The 19,480-nt window shown below is 30.1% G+C and overlaps 2 protein-coding genes across 3 annotated transcripts; one reads left to right on the forward strand and one right to left on the reverse strand.

The window, feature by feature from the left end:
* Positions 1–1,652: 1,652 nt before the first annotated feature.
* On the reverse strand, positions 1,653–14,638 carry LOC123271194 (max dimerization protein 1-like). Of its 2 annotated transcripts, none has more exons than XM_044737442.1 (9): positions 14,305–14,638; positions 14,131–14,218; positions 11,663–12,790; positions 11,498–11,591; positions 10,510–10,539; positions 4,996–5,110; positions 4,504–4,852; positions 4,283–4,419; positions 1,653–3,308 (listed from the first exon to the last, which is right to left on the reverse strand). In XM_044737442.1, exons 3-8 carry the CDS (start codon positions 11,715–11,717, stop codon positions 4,283–4,285), a joined length of 780 nt encoding a protein of 259 aa, XP_044593377.1. In that variant the 5' UTR covers positions 11,718–12,790; positions 14,131–14,218; positions 14,305–14,638; the 3' UTR covers positions 1,653–3,308. The 2 variants fall into 2 exon arrangements, with proteins under 2 accessions (XP_044593377.1, XP_044593376.1); XM_044737441.1 differs by having other exon boundaries at positions 1,653–3,320; positions 4,292–4,419; positions 14,305–14,450.
* Positions 14,639–15,307: 669 nt separating this feature from the next.
* LOC123271186 (putative helicase mov-10-B.1) lies at positions 15,308–19,477 on the forward strand. The gene is made up of 3 exons (XM_044737425.1): positions 15,308–15,419; positions 15,497–15,580; positions 16,990–19,477. Exons 2-3 carry the CDS (start codon positions 15,513–15,515, stop codon positions 19,433–19,435), a joined length of 2,514 nt encoding a protein of 837 aa, XP_044593360.1. The 5' UTR covers positions 15,308–15,419; positions 15,497–15,512; the 3' UTR covers positions 19,436–19,477.
* The last annotated feature ends 3 nt before the right edge of the window (positions 19,478–19,480 follow it).

Consider the following 19,480-nt stretch of genomic DNA (forward strand, 5'->3'; position numbering starts at 1 on the left):
GTTTTAATTTTTTTTTTTTTTCAATTTTTAATATATTTATTTTAGATCCTTTAGACCGGACAGCTTCAGAAATATGTACTTCATAATATTACATACGCAATCATTATCAATTAGATCGAGTAACAACTGTATTTATCACTTAGTACACACATTAATCCCAAATATTCATAATATCATTATAATAATAATAGTACGCGTATTTGCACTGCATCGTAGTATTGCTGTTGCGTTATCCGCACTAATGCCATTTATCTTTTTATTTTTCACTGCATATCAATATTAAATGTCTTATGTACGATCATTCTACAAATATCACCCCTATTATTGGTGAAAAAACACAAAAAAAAAAAAAAATTCACAATTAATCCCACACTTTTTCTACAATCTCTTACATTCAATCACAATTGCGACTGATTAATTATTAATTGATTAATTAATATACTCTACTTTTCTTTTCTTGTAGCTTCAGCTCATTCCGTGTAAAAATCATCTGATATTTTGACACAAATATGAGATTCATATAAAAGCCATACTAATATACATTTGATACCCATAATAAGTCAAATATTTGTGGCAACAAATTTTTTTTTAACTAGATTATAAAATTTTTATTTTTTTTGTTAGAGAAAAAAAATTTCTAGTAATTTGATTATAAAAATTAATAAAAAATTTGATTTATTAATAGAAAATACTTGAATATAAATATTTTAAAGAAAAAACACTTGAAATTAAGCTCTAAAAATTATAAGAAATGCAGCAATACTAAAAAAAATCAGGTATAAAAATTTTGCAGCTACTGTGTTTTAAAATTGGGCAGCCGTGATATTGTTAGCCTTTTTAAATCGTGATATAAAATTATTGAGTCATAACTATATACAGGAAATAATGCAAATTAAATTAAAGCAGTTTTTAGGAGAATTTAAATTGTTTTTAAAATAAAAAATAATTATCTTAAGACGAAAAAATTTTGTCAGTCAAAAATTTTTTTTTTAACCAAGATAGTGTTTTTCTAAATATTCTTCTAAGTTAAGAAAATCAAGAAAGAGAGTAAAGTAGTTCAACAGTACAGTGCATGATAAAAATACTGCCTTCTCAATTATTATACTTTTTCTTTTGATTAAAAGAAAAAATGAAAATTTTACTAATCTACTTAAAAAAAAATCGTTTACATAAGTATTTTACTTATTACGAGTCTCAAATAAATATTGATATGGCTTGTGTGAATCTCATATTTGTGTCAAAATATGATATTCATAATGAACCTCATCATGATATCAGATGATTTTTACACGGAATTAAACCAAAATCCGAGATCATTCAATTTTGTTCATCAGTCTCCTTTTTTTTTTTTTTTTTACAATCAAATTAATGAAATTTAATTCTTTTAATCGACAATTTCCTCACACACATATTACAATGAGATAATTTAATGTACATGCAAATTTATATCAGTTTCATCAGGTTCGTACTGGAGAACCGCAATAGTTGTATATATATATATATTATATATATAATAGACAGACATGTGACATTCTTTTTTTAGATCACGGGTTGCGCATGAATACAGGGACTCTTACAGAATTTGTACTCTTTCAATTATAATATCAAATGACGTAAATTACGTCAATTATATTAGCATTTATTTTTGTTTAAATTATTTTACTCTGTTATTCGTTTAATATATTTATTAAATTAATACTTAATAATATAATTCTTTTTTAATTACTACTCATGTATTTAATGACTTGTTCATTAACGTGTTGATGAAACTATACACGCCCCTAATTTTTTAGCGCTTAAGCATCACAGAAAAATCAATTTATTTTAAATTCAAAATAAGCGTAATTACGATATTGAATTATTTAAAAAGCTTAATGGATCCTCTTGTAATAATTTGTTTTATTGGACGTTGAACACATTTATCATGTGTCTTTATTTTTAACGAGGAATCATCAACACTTTGTTATTGTTATCAATTTTAATAACATCTGTGTCCTTCGTAATGCTTAATGGTAGCTATCTCTCATATTATTTTTCTTTCATTAAATCATTCAGATGGTATTTAGTTTATTTTTTTTTTTTAACTTACTGGCTCGTTACACTTGAACTTTGTTAATTATTTTCATACTCTTATCAATTTGTCAACACTTGAGGGGCTACAGACTTCGATTATGAATTTCGTCATATTACATGTTGAAAAATTATTCAAATATAATTTAAATCATAATAAAAATATATATATATGTAAACATAAATCTAAATATAAATAGCGTTAGCTCCAAGAGCAAATAAATTTTTTTTTATTTTAAATATTATTTTCACTGGCGTTATAAACTTGTCGCGTTTTACCTTTGGTAATACCAACAACTAAAAGAAAAAAATTAATTTAATAAATATATCACGCATAAAATCTTATTGACAATTAATTAAAAAGCTTTGATTAGTTTCTAAATTTATAAGAGTGAACTCAACACTGTTTTATTTTTGTTATGTTTATAGAAATAAAATTAGTTTAATTACTGAAAAAATTGCAGTATAATTTTTTTTTGGTTTTCGTTCGTATGGTTTTTTTTGTTGTTTTTGTTTTTCAAATTTATTTGTTTTAATTTTTTTTTTTGTCAAGATAATCTGACGTTTGTTCCTATCAATTAATTTAGTTGATTTCACAACGTGTGTAATCCGATATCTCGACAATATATATCATTTGTTTTATATATTTTTTTTTAACTTTTTTTTTTTTCTATTATCTTGTTACAACATTCCTCTAATTATATATAGTATCGCTTATAATTATAATTCACGTCTTGTTACTTGCCAATCCCCGTTTCCTTAGAAGTATTATTTACAGTAAAATATTAATTAAATAATTAATTGATAATAGTTACATTTATAATGTACAATTAAAATTTATCGCGGAGCCGACTTATTACTGTCATAATTTATATAAACCATAAATAAATATTGTATAATAATATGAAAAAAATTCATTGATTATTTAGATTAATTTTATACAAAAATCGTAAACAACTGATTACGTAATTAGTTCAATTATTTTTAAGTTATTATTACGCCAATGTGTTGTGAATTCTTTCTTTATCAAACTATCAATGGAATTACCACTAAATCATGTTGACTCACCATCGCAAATATTGGGGTGACAGTGATATTTGCCAATCGTTAAATGTTATCCAATTAATGGTTACTTCTTCGGCGAAATATTGTAATCATTAGTTATTATCTTGGTCAAAACAATAATAATAATTCCGGAATGCTCCCTTACCACAGCTCTTCATTTTTATGTTTTCCATCTAAAACATATTCTACGTTAATTAATCCTGCATTTACTTATTAAAAATAATAATAATGATAAATATTTAAGTTCTCGTCCATATTTAAAATATTTAAATAACTTAATCTTGGAAATTTGGACAATAAATGAAGATATTAGGGGGGAAATCCATGTAAAATTTTCAAAAAATCAATTTTTTTTTTTTTTTTCAATACTCTGAAAATATAGTATATTAAGCATGTACTGATGAAGAAAAAATAAAATCTCTAATATTGACGAAGTTATGGCTATTACAATGGAGTGGCCGGAGTGCGTATTATAGTGCGTAATATAACTTTAAATGCGATTATCTCGAAACTGTATTTCTAAAAACTGCTCGTAAGGCCTTTCTCTGTATTATTCCCGGAAGGATAAACCCAAAAATTCAGATATTTTGTGTTGGTAAAATACTTTTTTGAGGTCAAAAATGTCAAACAATAGCCCCAAATTCTGAGTCAATAGATGTAACAGAGTAAAACAGCATATTCATAATCTCAAACATTTTTTTAAATTACAATATCAACAACTTGTTTAGATTTCTCTCAAATAACATTCAAATTAATAAATTAATAGATAAAATACAATTCAACAACGTCTATCTGTCAAGTGCGTTTACAACTGTGTTTACATCTATTGACTTTTTAAAAACTAGACGAGGATGCTAACCATAAGAGTAACTATTGCTATTTTCATTTATTTTTGTTTTATATGTCAAATATTGGTATTAACTAAAAATTATTTTTTTGATTTTTAGTTTGCCTGATGAAGCTGAAATAAATCAGCGAAACGTTGCAATTCTTATAATTTAATATCTTCATTTATTGTCAAAATTCCCAAGACTAAGTTATTTAAATAATAATGTAATGTAATTAAATATTAAAATATAACATTTATATAGAAAAAAATTTGAAATGAGAAAATGTTTATTTATTTATTAAAAATAATAATAATTACCTAAATAACGTCGATTATTTCCGAAAGAGTAAGTCGGGACGTGGACATAGCAACACCACTGTCGCTGCTGCTTTGTACACTGCTATGATCATCAGTATCTGATTGATTACTCGTGTAACCAATTACATCCACTTCGTCTAAATCATCAAAAAAAAAATATTAAAAATCAATTAACAAGTTTAAAATTTCTAAAAAAAAACATGTATAAAAAAAATACAAACCAGATTCTGAGATAGACGAGCTGCCCGTTGATCTATCAGAATTACGAGAACTACTGGCTGAACCAGTGGACGATACAGTGGTAACCGAGCATTCAGAAACGCTGCGTCTCTTGGAAATTAAAGCCGCAGCCGCAGCTGCAGCAACAGCCGCTGCGGAGCTACATGATGAGGTCGACGGCGCACTTGTGCTCAAACCATAAGTATTGCCCTCAAGGCCAGGAAATCCTCGTAGTGTAGCGAGGGTACTTGGTTGACCTGTTAGTTGCTCGAAGCGTCGCCTCAGGTATCGGTGCTCTCGTGCCAATTGCTCCTTGTGCGCGGCATGTTTTCGCTCTCGATCTTCTAAGCTCTGAAAAAAAAAAAAAAAAAAAAAAAAAAAAAAAACAACCATTAATTTAATTTTAAATGACTATTAATGTCAACCCGTAAAATTTGATGGTACTATTATTATACCTCGTATGGGTGGTACCACCGGTAAAAGTAGTTTCTTACCTTGATAAATCGTTTGGCCTTGGTCAATAATCCAAGCGTTGTGTGTCTGGAAGTTTCAGCACCAAGAGGTACAAGAACTTTCAACTTTTCCAAACAATTTCTGAGGTGCGCTCGTCTAAAACATAAAAACATTTAAATTAATGTGTTGTTAAAAATAATTTTTTTTTTATTTACAAGAAACATGATTGGAGTCATTATATGCTCGACATAAATATAAATATAGATATAGACATAGAGTGATAAGAAAAAAGGCTGAATGACGTGAAGTAAAGCAGAAATAAGAAGGCAAAAGTTACGAGGTTGTTTACAGTCAAGCGTCGAAGCGATCTAACTCATGGCCGGGCAATGCACTCTGCATCGTTGCCAAGCTTGGCCACAATAATCGCGCACTTGGCCGACGTTCGTCTCGCGGCCAGAATATGTCTGTTGTATCTACATGATGGCGGCTGCAAAGGCATTACATTGCAACCGATACAACACACGCGGTAGGAGTGCAGAAACATCAGCAGCACCCGCACGCCTTATACAGCCCCGGCCCAGAAACAGGAGATACACGCATAACCTTTGTCTCGTATATCATCCCACCGTGAGACTGTAATTGCAAGTCAACTATTTATTTCATTTATTCTCTCTCTTTTTTATTTTTTTTATTCTATTTCTCTTCCTTCATTACTGTCGAGTTCTCCAATCAGGCTCGCCAGTCAACATCAACATCAACAACAACAACGAGATCATTGAGTGGCTCTACGCTCCGATCCACGTTTATTATATTTTCCATTTGGAGAATATTATCAATATCCATTCGCTGAAGAATCATTGCCTAAAATTTAAGGGGGATAGCCACCGTGAAATTTAAAAAAAAAAAAATTTTTTTTTTAATAAATCAAAGTTTATACATTGAAAAATATGTATCTATACAAAAAAAAGGATTACTTGAGCCAAGAAAATATCTTTTCTAATTATTTTCTTGAGCAAAAAAAAATTTTTTGTTGACAAGAAATTTTACTTATTCCAACAAAATTAATTCTCTTGCTTTAAGAAATACGTATCTTGATTCAAGAAAATTTATTTAAGTCAAGAAAATCTTGTTGTTTTGAGAAAAATCAGCCTCTTGCTCCAAAAAATTTAGTTCTTGATAAAAGTAAATTTTCTTGTGTTGAGAAATTTTTCTCTTGCTCCAAAAAATTAAATATAAAGATAGAAGTAAATTTTCACTAATATTTTTATTGATTAACATGTCAAATGGGAAGATCAAATAATATTGAATTATTTTTTTTTATTCAATATGTATAATTGCACGCTAAAATAATATAAAATGGATATCAAATATTCAAGAGAAAAATTTTCTCAAGGTGAGAAAATTTTTTTCTCAGCTGAAGTAAGTGGCACTGCTTCCCTAAAGTATCTAAAAATCTTGATCAAATATAAAAATTTATTGTGTCAAGTATTTATAATAATTAGAATTAAGAAAAAATTACTTCCACCAAGAATAGAATTTCAAGAAAAATTTTTACTTCGGCCAACACAACTTCGGTCTTACTTCAGAAACCCGAAAATTTTCTTGAGCCAATTTTCTCCAGTCAAAAAATTTTTCTTTCTGTCTAGAATTTTATATGAAAACTCGAAACTACTTTTTTTGAACTGGTGGGATCTGTAATTTGCATAAATATGCACCGATTTGCATTTTTTTTCCGTATTCTTCTATTCAGCAGCTATAGTTTCATGTAGGGGATTTTGAAAATTTTGATTTTTAAGATTTTTTAGGGCTGTTTGAATCCAAAAAAAGAGAAAAAAAAAAAGAAAAAATTTTTAATATCTCGCCATTTTTTTTTTAAATCCAAATTTTCAAAATCCCCTACATGGAACGATAACCACATGCATGCAGATTACAATGCAGTTTGGTTTTTTTGTTTTAGATAATCCGTTTTTGAGTTAGAGATCCCACCGTGGGGGGGGGGGAGGGGGGGGGGAATTTTTTCCACAAAAATGCTTATAATTTCGCAACAACATGATATTTTTAAATCAAAATTTAGGAGAATGATCTTCAATGTATACTTTATTAAACAAAAAAAAATCCGATCCCCAAATTCGTTTATTATCCTAGTCAAAAAAATTCCCGAAAATCATCTCACAGTAGCTATCCCCCTAAAAAAAAATTTCATTCAATTATTTTGAATATTAAAATTTTTTTCTAGCTCCTTTTTTTATTAGAAACTTTTTTCTGTCCATGCTCGATAAAAATCTAAGTGTCGCGATGGTTCACGAACATGAAATACGCCAGGTGGAACAAGTGAGACCTGTCTGGCGATTGGTCTATCCCCGAAATCAACAAGATCAATTTCAGTGCGCTTCCACGTTGGCAAGTGACGTCTAGTATAGTATATAGAGTAGAGAGTGTAAGCCTCGCAAAGCTGAGGGAGGAGAAGGGAACGAAATAGAAGGCAATGAAAGGGAAAAAAAAGCGTATCGTCACGCATAGAGTGTACGCGGTGTGAACAGAAACGAGTGGATAGAAGGTGAGGTGAAAGAGGCAAAGAGGCGCCCATGTCACGTATATATTTTCTACATAATATTCACTATGATCCCACCCGCTTGGTTAGCGAGAGTATCCGAGTATCGACCGTACGAAATGTTCGTCGTTGTATCGATTACTATCCCTCTTCTTTTAATATAACCCACACCCCATTCCACAGGGTTCTTGTGCAAGCCCGCTTCTTCCTCTACCTACTCCTCTACTGTACTACTCCTGGTTCACCTTCTTCACCTCTTCACCCTTGGCTCAAAGTTATATCTCAAGCCCACGCTATAACTTTTCCATGCCCTCTTCTATTTCCTGACCCCGTCTTTCTTGATCATCCTCTTCATTCTTTCCTTCCTTCGCTTAATTCTCCTCTTTTCTTATCCGCATATTTTTTTTTTATTTCTTCACTTTACACACCTCAGGATTCAAGCTAGCTCGTTACTGCATGCCCAGACGTCATGTCTATCACTCAAGGATCATGCAGATTTTATCGCACCCCTTTGTTCTATACTCTACAGTAGTTGATCATCATTTCTCATCAGATATTAAATATATGGGTGATTCTCTGTAAGGATGTTTTTTGCTGTCCCAGGTATTTTTTTATTGGAAAAATTGTTATTTTGTTACTAAAAAAAATTTTTTACGAAAGTAAAAAAACATTTCTATTTGGAGCATTGAAAACTAAAATGAAATAAATTTTGGTTTTTTTGCTATAAATTTGTAAACCACCGAAATAACAGTCCCCTGGGCTGTCCCAATCCCAAAATTAAAACTTTAAGATTAAATTTTAAGTTATTCGTCAATAATATATAATTTGGTCCATAATGTTTATAAACTTAATTAGTTAACTAACAATCTTCTTCAATAAAAAGTACCAAAAATTAATTTGTTTCATTAAATTCATTAAACCAAAGTTTGTCCCAGGCGTTTTAAGAACAGTCCCCTGCCAGAAGTTCAAAGCCAAAAAAAAAATCCAGCGTGTTATTTTCTTTTTTGTAAGGTTTATAAGGATCTAATTAGCCTAGAGTTAATAACCATAGGGCTGTTAGCGCTTTATCACCATTTTATTTAGTGTCAAAGCACCATTTATGCTGGAAATATGTGTCTGGGCCACTTCAAAACTCAGTCCCCTGGTAACTATTTTTATTTATAATTTATTTATAAAATTGTATCCATAAGTCTTAATATTATTCTAATTAATGTAAATATTCATTGAGAACTTGAAAAGTTGAATGCATTGAAATAGTTTGCTTGATTTTTCTCAATTTGATAAAAAAAAAACAGTCCCCTGTCATGTTATATGGCAAAAGACACACAAATATCGAAAAAGTACAAATTAAATTGTCTGTTTATTTATTATCGTTAAGCTGATAGTTTTGTAGCCCTTGTTAATTTTTTTTTCTAATAAAATCAAAAATAATTAGGTCGGACAATTTTGTACAGATTTAAGACGTCCTTACAGAGAATTACCCATATAATGACAACAATATCCTCAGGATGGTGAGTTTACAGCAGATATTTATACTTTACATCTATTTTTTTTTTTTTTTTTAATTTTATTTAAACTTCTCTTCATTGTCCTCAATCTATTTATATGTTGACATATTCTGGATGCATCTACGATGACGTAAACACAATAATAAATAACCGTGTTTACGTGAATTTATTTACATAACAATTTCCGTGTTAACTTTCACCGAACAAATTTTGTCCAAGTTTTTCTTCTCTGTTATTATCTTAACTCTCGATACTGTCACTATCTTTGTTACTTTCTCAGGGCATCAACTTTTGCTCTCGTTGTCGGTGTTACTACTTCTTTACTATGCTGTTTGAATTCTCACCGAGATACATGGCAACTTGCCATCTGTACCAAATCGCTATGTGGTTCATTCGAAATATCCAGTGACCTCTATACAATACAAGGAAGATGACAGTTAAAAAAGTGGAAAAAAATGATGATAAAAATACTCTAAAGAATAACAGTAATATTATGAAAGAAACAAAACCAGACTGCCAAATATTGAATAAATATTTAATAATATATTTAGCTACCTGTTAAAATATGATAAAATATGACAACACGTATGTTGATAATAAATAAATCGGAAAGTAATTACAGGAAAATTAAATCTCCAAATATATGTACACGATTGAGCTCCACTGTCCTCGAGGGCTCAAGGTGAACGGGCTTTAACAGGCAATGGCGGTGCAAACACAAGCGATTGGTGTGCACTAGCACCAGCAATAGCAACATTAACAACATAGGGACGGTTACAATCTGAGAATCAACTACTATCCACCGTATTCAATGATCCGAGACTAACAATTGCATTAAAGTAATACAGTGTATAATGAAAAATAACAAAACAAAATTATAAAATAAAACAAGTGTTTATGCCAAGGTCAATTCTTGTGAATTCAACAAAAGAATCCACGCGGATAAATTGGATGTAGAGCTTTAGCAAGGTTTCTTAACTTCTTTTTTATTTTATTTAACATTTGATACTGACTGGTCAGCGGAGATCGAGTCCGGAAAATCCTCCAGGGAGTAAGTCGTTGTTAAGGTGAAAAGCGTTGAATGCCGTTACACAAAGAGACTCGCTTAAAAATTCAATGCATTTCAAATGGTACGAAGAAGAGGAAGCCCCTGAAGCCCTGTGGTCCTTTTTCATTTTATTTTATTTTTTTCTTCTTCTCTACTCGTCACTCCAAACCAATATGCACGTATATCCCTTTACTTTGATTTCTGTTCTTCTCTGTTCCGCTCGCTCTTTATTTCTTATTTTTTTTTATTTCTTTTTGTCTCTATTACTATCCCACTCCCTTTCTTGTTTCTTTTCGTCTGTCCAGTCCCTAGCCAGATACCGGGTTTTTAAATAGTGACAGTGGAGAAAACTTTTAGAGAAACTTATAGAGAATATAATACACGGAAGCATACAAATCCATAAATGTAAGAAGAATGGTAGAATAAATTTACAATTATTAATACTCACCGATTTTTTTCCAGTTCATTGTGGGTAGTCCTGCAATGAAAAACAGGTACATTAGTCTTCATGCTTTAATACTTATTATGTAGAAAAAAAAAAAAACTATTTGAGCTTTAACTTTTAAACTATTTGAAAAGTACAATAATAATAATAATAATAATAATAATAATAATAATAATAATAATAATAATAATAATAATAATAATAATAATAATGATGTTAATAATAATAATAATAATAATAATAATAATAATAATAATAATAATAATAATAATAATAATAATAATAGATATTAGAAACTTGTTTTGTAAACTTTTTTGGTGGCTCCTTCACGGAAAGAACAAGATGACACTGAATATCATCCCGGATTATAGTCAGTGATATCTGTGGCGTAAAAAATTTTTAGATAGTAGCTAGTATAATCTAGATTACACTGAGTGATATCTGGATTATACTCATTTTAATCTGGTTTATACTAGCTACTATCTGAAATTTTTTTTTACTCAGTATAATCTGGGATGATATCCAGTGTCATCTTATTCTTTCCATGTTCCAGGCTTTCCGCTCTATTCTCAAGAAACATATTTTCCAATATTATTAATAATACGGAAAGAACAAGATGACACTGGATATCATCCCAGATTATACTCAGTGATATCTGTGGTGAAAAAAATTTTTAGATAATAGCTCATTGTAATCTTGATTATACTCATTGTAAGCTGGATTATCCTAGCTACTATCTGAAATTTTTTTTTACTCAGTATAATCTGAGATGATATCCAGTGTCATCTTGTTTTTTAAGTGAACAATGTTAATTTTATAATTTTTTCTAGGCATCGCCAAATAAATTTATTTCTGTGCAATTTTCGAGCCAAAATTTCAGAATTTAAAAATTAATAATTTAAAAAATGTACTAATTGTTGTGTAATGCCGATTGGCGTTCATATGAATAAATAAATAAATATTAGCATAACAAATTTTAAAATATACTAACCGACTACCCTGAGATTTTTTCGTTTTTGACCTCTTGGCGAGCGCCCTGAGGTCATCAGGAATGGGCATAGTCGATGCATATCCATGCTCAGCTTCTAAATAAATAATTTATTAATTTAATAATTTATAAATAAATTTAAAAATACGAAAAAAAATTTTAACTGACCTCTTTCTCTTCGTTCAATATACTCAGCGGCTTGCAATAATGCAGCAATGCTCATATTTTCGAGTTGTTTAATTTAGCTTGTACTTTGTTTGTTTTTTTTTTTTTAATTTTTATTTTACAACCCAGTGAAATTCTTTTTTAGTCAGCTTAATAAAGTATATTTATTATTATTTGACCAAGTATTATTTAACGTGAAGCCGTCCCGCCGGCCTGCCTGGCGTCGACTTCGTTGTCAAGAGTTATCTTCTTGTTCCTCCTCCGCGTTTGCCTTCACTTCCTTCTTCTTTTCTTCTTTTATATCTTCTTGTTGTCTTTCAAACGTTCGCGCTGGCCGGCCGGCACTCGGGACTTAGGCCACTTGAAACTTAGAAATACTGACAACTTTAGTGTCCCCCCCTGTCCTGTCACACACAAAAACACTTACACATATATTAAAATTTTTGTTTTGTCTAACTCTACACACTACGCATCAACACAATAAACAAATACATATAAAAATAAAGATAACACAAACTCCCCACACTTATAACACACGCACGTTAAAAAGTTGCGTGTATTCCTTTCTTAACTCATGTGTCAAAGTCGACGGAATTGAGTTACTTGATCAGTATAGTTGTAAATATGCGTTTTGTTGCGTTTGCGTGATAATATTATCAGTGAACGATTAATGTATGACAGAAACAGAAAGACTTCAACAGGCCACGTATTATTTATAAATTATATAAACTCAGATAATTATCATTCCAGCTTTTTAATTTCGTTGCACTTTAATTCAATTAATCAGTCAATCCCTTTTTTGAGTAAATAAATAAAATAAAATAAAATAAAAAAAAAATAATATTTACAAATTAAATCTCAGTTATATATACAGCCTCTCGATTGTCACAACACACTGATTTCACTTTCACGACCAATCACAGTTGATCCATCAAGCAACACTGTTTTATTAAGTTCTCTAGTTCAGAGTCAGAGAATTTCTTTGTCTTCAATAGCCAGAGTTTCAGTTCAAGACCTAATTCCAACAGCAGCAGCAGCAGCAGCAGCAGCAGTAGCAGTACCAGTAGCAACAACAGCTCCTTCTTTTAACACGTTTGACGACCACGAGTACTTTGACACATGTGTTGTATTCTGTGGACCAAAACAACAATGGCTAAAATTAACGGAGTATATTATAACACTGAAGTTAGCAGACGTCTAAAAATTTTTGATTTTTTTTTTTTAATTAAATTACAACTAAAAAGATATTTATAAAAAATTGCACTTATAGTTTTTCAAGTTTTTAATTTTTTCTTTTAATTAAATTACAACTAAAAAGATATTTATAAAAAATTACACTTATAGTTTTTCAAGTTTTTAACATGTGATATTTTTTTTTTTAATTGTTTAATTGAAATTTTTTCGATAAAAAATTTATAAAAATTTTGAAATGTCAGCTAACTTCATTTTCATAGTATATATTTTAGGTTAAAAAAAATTATATCTATTTCTAATCTTAATAATTATAATTAAAAAAAATATATATTACACTACTTGGATAATTTATGTTAAAATATGCATATAAAATGTGCAAATATACGCCTAATCGAATAATTTATTAAATCCTCTCACGAACACAGAGATAAAAGCAATCGGAGCCGCAAGTAAACAAGTAGTGTACGTGTCAAACATCACATACAAAGTATACAAAGTAAATGTCAAAAGTGGCGTGGCGTTCTGCGCAGCCTATCGATGACGCGCATCAAAACGGTTCCCGCGTGTACACCTTTTATATCAACTCGAACTTACCTATCAAAACAAATAACAAATAATAATAACATTAGCTGTCATTTAAACGTCAACGACCTTTAAATAGAAAAAAAAAGATATGTCACTTTAACTGACTAATTAAAATCATAAATGTTTAAATTTTTAATTTTAAATTGACATTTATTAAAAATCAGTCGCTAAATATTTTAGTCACGCAATTGAACGGTACAGTTAAGTATAAATTCATCGTAACTCTTACGATTTTGGATTAAGCAGAGCTGAGCCAACTAAAACGCGACGGACTTTCATACCAAGTCTTCATACAACTTTAAATATATATATAGCACGCACACATATAAACACTTAAAATGGCTTGTATATGCAAGACACTCACAAGCGCACACGCATTATATATTATTATTACATATGAGGGGTTACACGAGAAAAGGCCAATTGAAAATACTATAGAAAGAATCGAGGTACACGGACTTTGGGTAAGTTACGCCGTTAACGTCATACGATGGCGCGCTTCTGGCGTAGGCGTGTGTGTGTGTGTTTATATCATCTACATTTAATATTAATTTAATTTAATATATATAGGTGATGTGTGTATGTATGCGCAAATAGCATTCGCCAAGACTACTGTTGCTACCTCTCGGTTTTTGGCTAGTATAGCGGCTACCAGTTACCACTACGATTACATCAAATCATTAATTACCCACCTATTTTATTATTTTTAACCTTTCTCTCTCTCTCTCTTTCTTTCTCACTTGGTATGATCCCGTTATATTTTTTTATCACTCCGTAAACCTGAAATAAAAATAATAATTATTATTATTTAATTTGAAGCTTAAAAAAATAAAAACTATTGGAAATAATTATTGCGTCTATTATACCGTTTGGTAATTAATTGGAAAACGTCAAAAACTGAGTGGCAGTTATTATTATTGTTTCTTTCTCGTAGCCGTGTTTATTAAATAACTCTGTCTTTATTTAGCTAGCCTTGTTGTGTTCACTGCGCCGTTTTCTCTTCACCTATACACTACACATATATTTATAAATATACATATGTATATATGTACAAATATATAGAAAGCCCGTTGGGCAGTGCGATTCCTTTGTTACGTCTCGAACAAACACGAGCGCCTCTAATGCCCGTATTTTTTTCTTATAATACGTGTGTGTGTATATATATGTATATATGTGTATATATATATATATATATATACATATATATATACAATATATTATTTTTACAATTTTTTAATATACAAATTAATGTTTTAATTACTCATAAAATAGAACGGATTGAGAGTATTAATGATAAATAACCCGAAATAGATCACATTCAAGATAATCACGGGTAGAACGACGAAAAGTCGATGGATAAACGACAGTTTTGACACTTCCTCACTTCACGAGACTCTCACGCATTTATCGATGTCAAATGTTTCTGCATCGCACAAGCACCAGTCATCCTTTCTTACGACTAACCTCATTGGTGGTTACTGTTCACGAGTGCACACTTTCAACCAATAGAAAACCGCGAAACAGTTGGCACCTATGCGCCGCCATCAGCCACCAGCGGCATCACGTGAATCTCATGCTCGAAAACAAAACAAACAGCTGGCTCTATCATCCATTTCATTATTACCCTCTTCCTCTTCGAAGTTTTTCATACGCAGTACTTATAACCTAAATTTTACTTCCTGAGAACACATGACTTAATTTTTAATAAATGTTTAAATTTGTGAGTGAGTTTCATTTGAATAATCGTTATTATTATGTAAATTTTTATTTTATATTTATTTTGAGAAAACAATACAAGTAAATATTAAGTACTCGCTATTACCATCTGTTGCCATTAGTGGTTTTTAATCTTGATAACGTGTTTGGGTGTTTATTTATCTTTTCCTTTATTTATTTTTTTTTTTTTTAATTAAAAACTCATTAAAGTTCTTTAATTTACTGGTGTTGTTGTTTATCTAAATGCTGAGCTGGTTTCAGTAGAGTAAGTACATTTATTTTAGCTTTTTAAATTATTTAAAATTACCTTGGCTATGTGTAACTCATTATTTATATTTTCAGGTTAGAACTTTTAACAATGGATCAGTTTAATCAAAATCAAAACGACATTGAAAATGTAATCAAAAGCAAAAGTGCTAAAGATTGGTAAGATATCAGTAGATAAATTCATTGATAATTTTATTTATTAGTAAACATTAGGGTGGCGCAAAAAAACCCACTATTTTTTATTTTTAAGTATTGAATGAAAAAATGTTAGTTTTTGAGGTTTTAAGAGCCTTCTTCAAAGGACAGCTCAAAAAAAAAGAATTCATAAGAGGTCGCCCAAACTTTTTTTAAACTTCAAAAATCGAAGTTTTTTTTTTATTTTTTTTTCTCGTCACGGTATAATTTTATAGACCAAAAATAAGTCTCTGAAAGTTTCAATGCAAAATTTAAATTTTGAAAGATCGCTCATAATTTTTTTTAATTTATTAGAGCATTACTTAAGATTTTTTCGAGCGACCTTTTAATATTCAAATTAAATTTCCATGCATTTTTTTTTTTTATTTAGTACAATAATCGATAAAAATACACCATGAGATGAACTAAAAATCAAGCACAGTATAAAAAACATAATTTTTTTAATTTAATAATTTTATTTAACCAACTACAACATTTTAATAATATTTTAATAACTTACCGGCCAAGGGTGGGTTCGAATCTCAAGCTGGTCTTAGAAATCAGCTTAGTTGAGATTCGACCCTTGCCCCGTAGGTTAAGATTTTCACAACCCAAAAAGACCCCAACGTACCACTCCCAACAGAAAGTCGGCGATATGACCACAGCAGTTAAAACCGACTCTAAATAATAATTAATTCAAGAAAAGAAAAAAATAATTTATGAGCGACCTTTCAAAGTTTAAATTTTGAACTGAAACTTTCAGAAACTTATTTTTCTTTGGCCTATAAAATTATAATGTAACGAGAAGAAAAATCAAAAAAAAAAAAAAAATTAGATTTTTGAAATTTAAAAAAATTTGGAGCGACCTCTTAAATTTTTTTTTCTGAGCTATCCTTTGGAGAGAGCTCTTAAAACATAAAAAATTAACATTTTTTCACTCGAAACTTAAATAAAAATAGTCGGTTTTTTTGCGCCACCCTAGCAAGCATAATAATAATAATGAATCCCGGAAAAAATAGACCCGAAATAATTTTAAAGTTATGAAAAATTCATATTATTTCATTAAAATTATTATAAAATAAAAATGACAATAATAATAATAATAATAATAATAACAATAATAATGATATTTTTTTAATTTTTTTTTTTTGACAAAAAATAGAGCGATCATTCTAGGTTTCTTGTTTTTCAGGAAAATTGTGGGTGTGATACAATTATTATTATTATTATTATTATTATTATTATTATAATTTTTATTTTATAATAATTTTAATGAAATAATATGAATTTTTCATAACTTAAAAATTTTTTCCGTCTATTTTTTCCGATTACTAATAATAATAATAATAATTATTATTATTATAATTATAATAAATTTTTTTTATTGCAAACAGCATTGATGGATTACCACCTTTATCTATGGGTGGTGCTTTTATACCAGCCCAGTTATCAGAAGTACTTGATAACAAAATAAAACCATTTTCGGGTATGACCGAAATCCATGCACAGTATTATGCAATTGTATCAGGTCTCGCCAGTTTTGATTACAACAAACTAAATGAACAAAATTACTGGTACCTCTGGAAATTGATTTTGTATATTGAGTATCATCAGTACCTCAAGGACATGCAAAAATATTCTTTATTTAATCAAAGACTGGAACGTTCACAGAAAAAGCCGAATGAATTTTTAGTTGCAGTACCAGGATTACTGGAGGATCGTCCGTCGTTAAAAGAATTTGATCAGATTGATCTTATGCAAGCAAATGGAAAAAATCATTGCGTTGGTATCGTGACTCATGTTGGCCAAGATTATGTAAGTGTCGATGTACCACTGGCATTTCATAATACCTATACACAAGATCAGATATTTAATATTGTATTCCGTATTGATGATTGGACTGCTAAATGTTGGAATTATATTCTTGATACAGTTGATAAAGAAAATATCACCTCGATGTTATTCCCAACTTCACAATCGTCTAGTTATATTATCGGTGATAGCAAAAAAATCGAGTGGATCAACAAGAATATAGAGACAAATCCCGAACAGCAGCAGGCAGTTTTGAATATTCTCAACAAGACATCTCATACTGCGCCTTATATTCTTTTTGGACCACCAGGTACTGGAAAAACTTCAACATTAGTCGAGACAATTTGTCAGATAATGAGAAAAAATTCATCAACTAAAATTTTAATTTGTACGCCTTCAAACGCCGCAGCTGATGAAATATCAGAGAGACTTCTAAAAAATCTAGGATTTGTAGAAGATGATTTTATGTATCGTATGTACAGTTCATCTCGAAGCATCGATGATGTAAAACAAGAATTAAAATCATTTTCTAACTTTGCCGATCGTAAAACTGTTTTCGTCAATAAAGAAGTCTTTATGACCAAAAAAATAGTCATAACAACTTTAGCAACTTGTATTCGTCTTCACGGATACAAATTACGTGAGAATTATTTTTCATATTTGTTCATTGATGAAGCAGGACAAGCAACAGAGATTGATACATTAATTCCTATGGTGTTGATGTGCGGAAAAGATTCAACAAATACAAGTAAATTTAGCGGACAAGTTGTAATTGCTGGCGATCCTAAACAGTTGGGTCCCACTGTTCAATCCCGAGTCGCTGAACCTATTCTGGGTAAAAGCATGTTAGAGCGTTTAATGGGTTGGTCTTTGTATGCTAAACAAAATAATAAGTACAACCCACGTTATGTAACTAAATTAGTTCAAAATTACCGTTGCCATGAAGCGATCTTGAGCGTGCCTAATGATTTATTCTATGAGGGTGAATTGGTCGCTATGGGTGGTGAGCATACAACTCGAGCTGTTAATTGGCCAATGCTAGCGAGAAAAAATTTCCCAGTGATCTTTCATGCGATCAAAGGTAAAGAGGGTCGTAAAAAATACTCTCCCAGTGTTTACAATGATAATGAAATCAGCCAAGTTATTTATTATGTTAAAAAATTATTATATTCTAAATTAGGTAATAAAATTGTTATGCCTGAAGATATTGGAATCGTTACTCCTTATAAATTACAGAGAAGTATAATGCACAAAGCTCTTGAATATCATAATTTCAAGAATATTTCTGTTGGGACGGTCGAAGTTTTTCAAGGTCAAGAAAAAGATATTATTATTATTTCAACAGTGCGGTCAGTTATTTACAAAACCGAAGAAAATACATTTCACATCGGGTTTTTGTCTAATCCTAAGAGATTTAATGTAGCATTAACGCGTGCCAAATCGTTGCTTATTGTTATAGGGCACCCAGATATTTTGCAGCAAGATTATTGTTGGAGAGCATTTGTTAAATACTGTGTCGAGAATGAAGCTTGTAACGGTGAGTATTTTACACTTGATACATCACTTGATAATTTAGACATTCGTCAAATTACTGAAAGAAAATTGAGTAAGGGGTTGATGAAAAATGCACGGAAAAAAATAGTTGAAGACGATGAAATTTTAAAAGATCAAGAAATTGACTTTAGAGATTTACCTCGTCGTAGACGCGTACCAAGTGGTCCCGTATCCTCTAATGAACGCTACTCTTCAAATAAAATCCAAGAAGTACTTTCAAGTTTTGATAATGGGTACCATCGTCAACTTCAAGTGGATAATCTTGATGCTTTTTCCGACGGATCAGATGCATCAGAGTGTTCAGTTGAAGAAGATGAAGAAATTAATGATCCAGAAGAACAGTTTGATGAAAGTAGTCGTATGGCCAAAGAATTCTTTGCTAGTTATTTGAAAAAATTGTCCATTGAGGAAGAAAAGTATGAAGAAGAAATGAAACTTAAAATCACGATGAAAGCATTGGAGAGTAGTGATTGAAAAATGTAAACTTAAAAACTAATCAGTATTGTATCGTAAGTTGTT

This window comes from Cotesia glomerata, linkage group LG9, assembly GCF_020080835.1.
Source record: "Cotesia glomerata isolate CgM1 linkage group LG9, MPM_Cglom_v2.3, whole genome shotgun sequence".
NCBI lineage: Eukaryota > Metazoa > Arthropoda > Insecta > Hymenoptera > Braconidae > Cotesia > Cotesia glomerata.

Excerpts from the sequence above, each read along its gene's own strand:
- LOC123271194 (XM_044737441.1), bottom strand. The coding sequence starts at position 11,717 with ATGAGCATTGCTGCATTATTGCAAGCCGCTGAGTATATTGAACGAAGA. Across the intron at positions 4,853-4,995 it reads AGGCCAAACGATTTATCAAG|AGCTTAGAAGATCGAGAGCG; the intron begins GTAAGAAACTAC and ends TTTTTTTTTCAG. Across the intron at positions 4,420-4,503 it reads CTCGTCTATCTCAGAATCTG|ACGAAGTGGATGTAATTGGT; the intron begins GTTTGTATTTTT and ends TTGATGATTTAG.
- LOC123271186 (XM_044737425.1), top strand. The coding sequence starts at position 15,513 with ATGGATCAGTTTAATCAAAATCAAAACGACATTGAAAATGTAATCAAA. Across the intron at positions 15,581-16,989 it reads AGCAAAAGTGCTAAAGATTG|CATTGATGGATTACCACCTT; the intron begins GTAAGATATCAG and ends TATTGCAAACAG.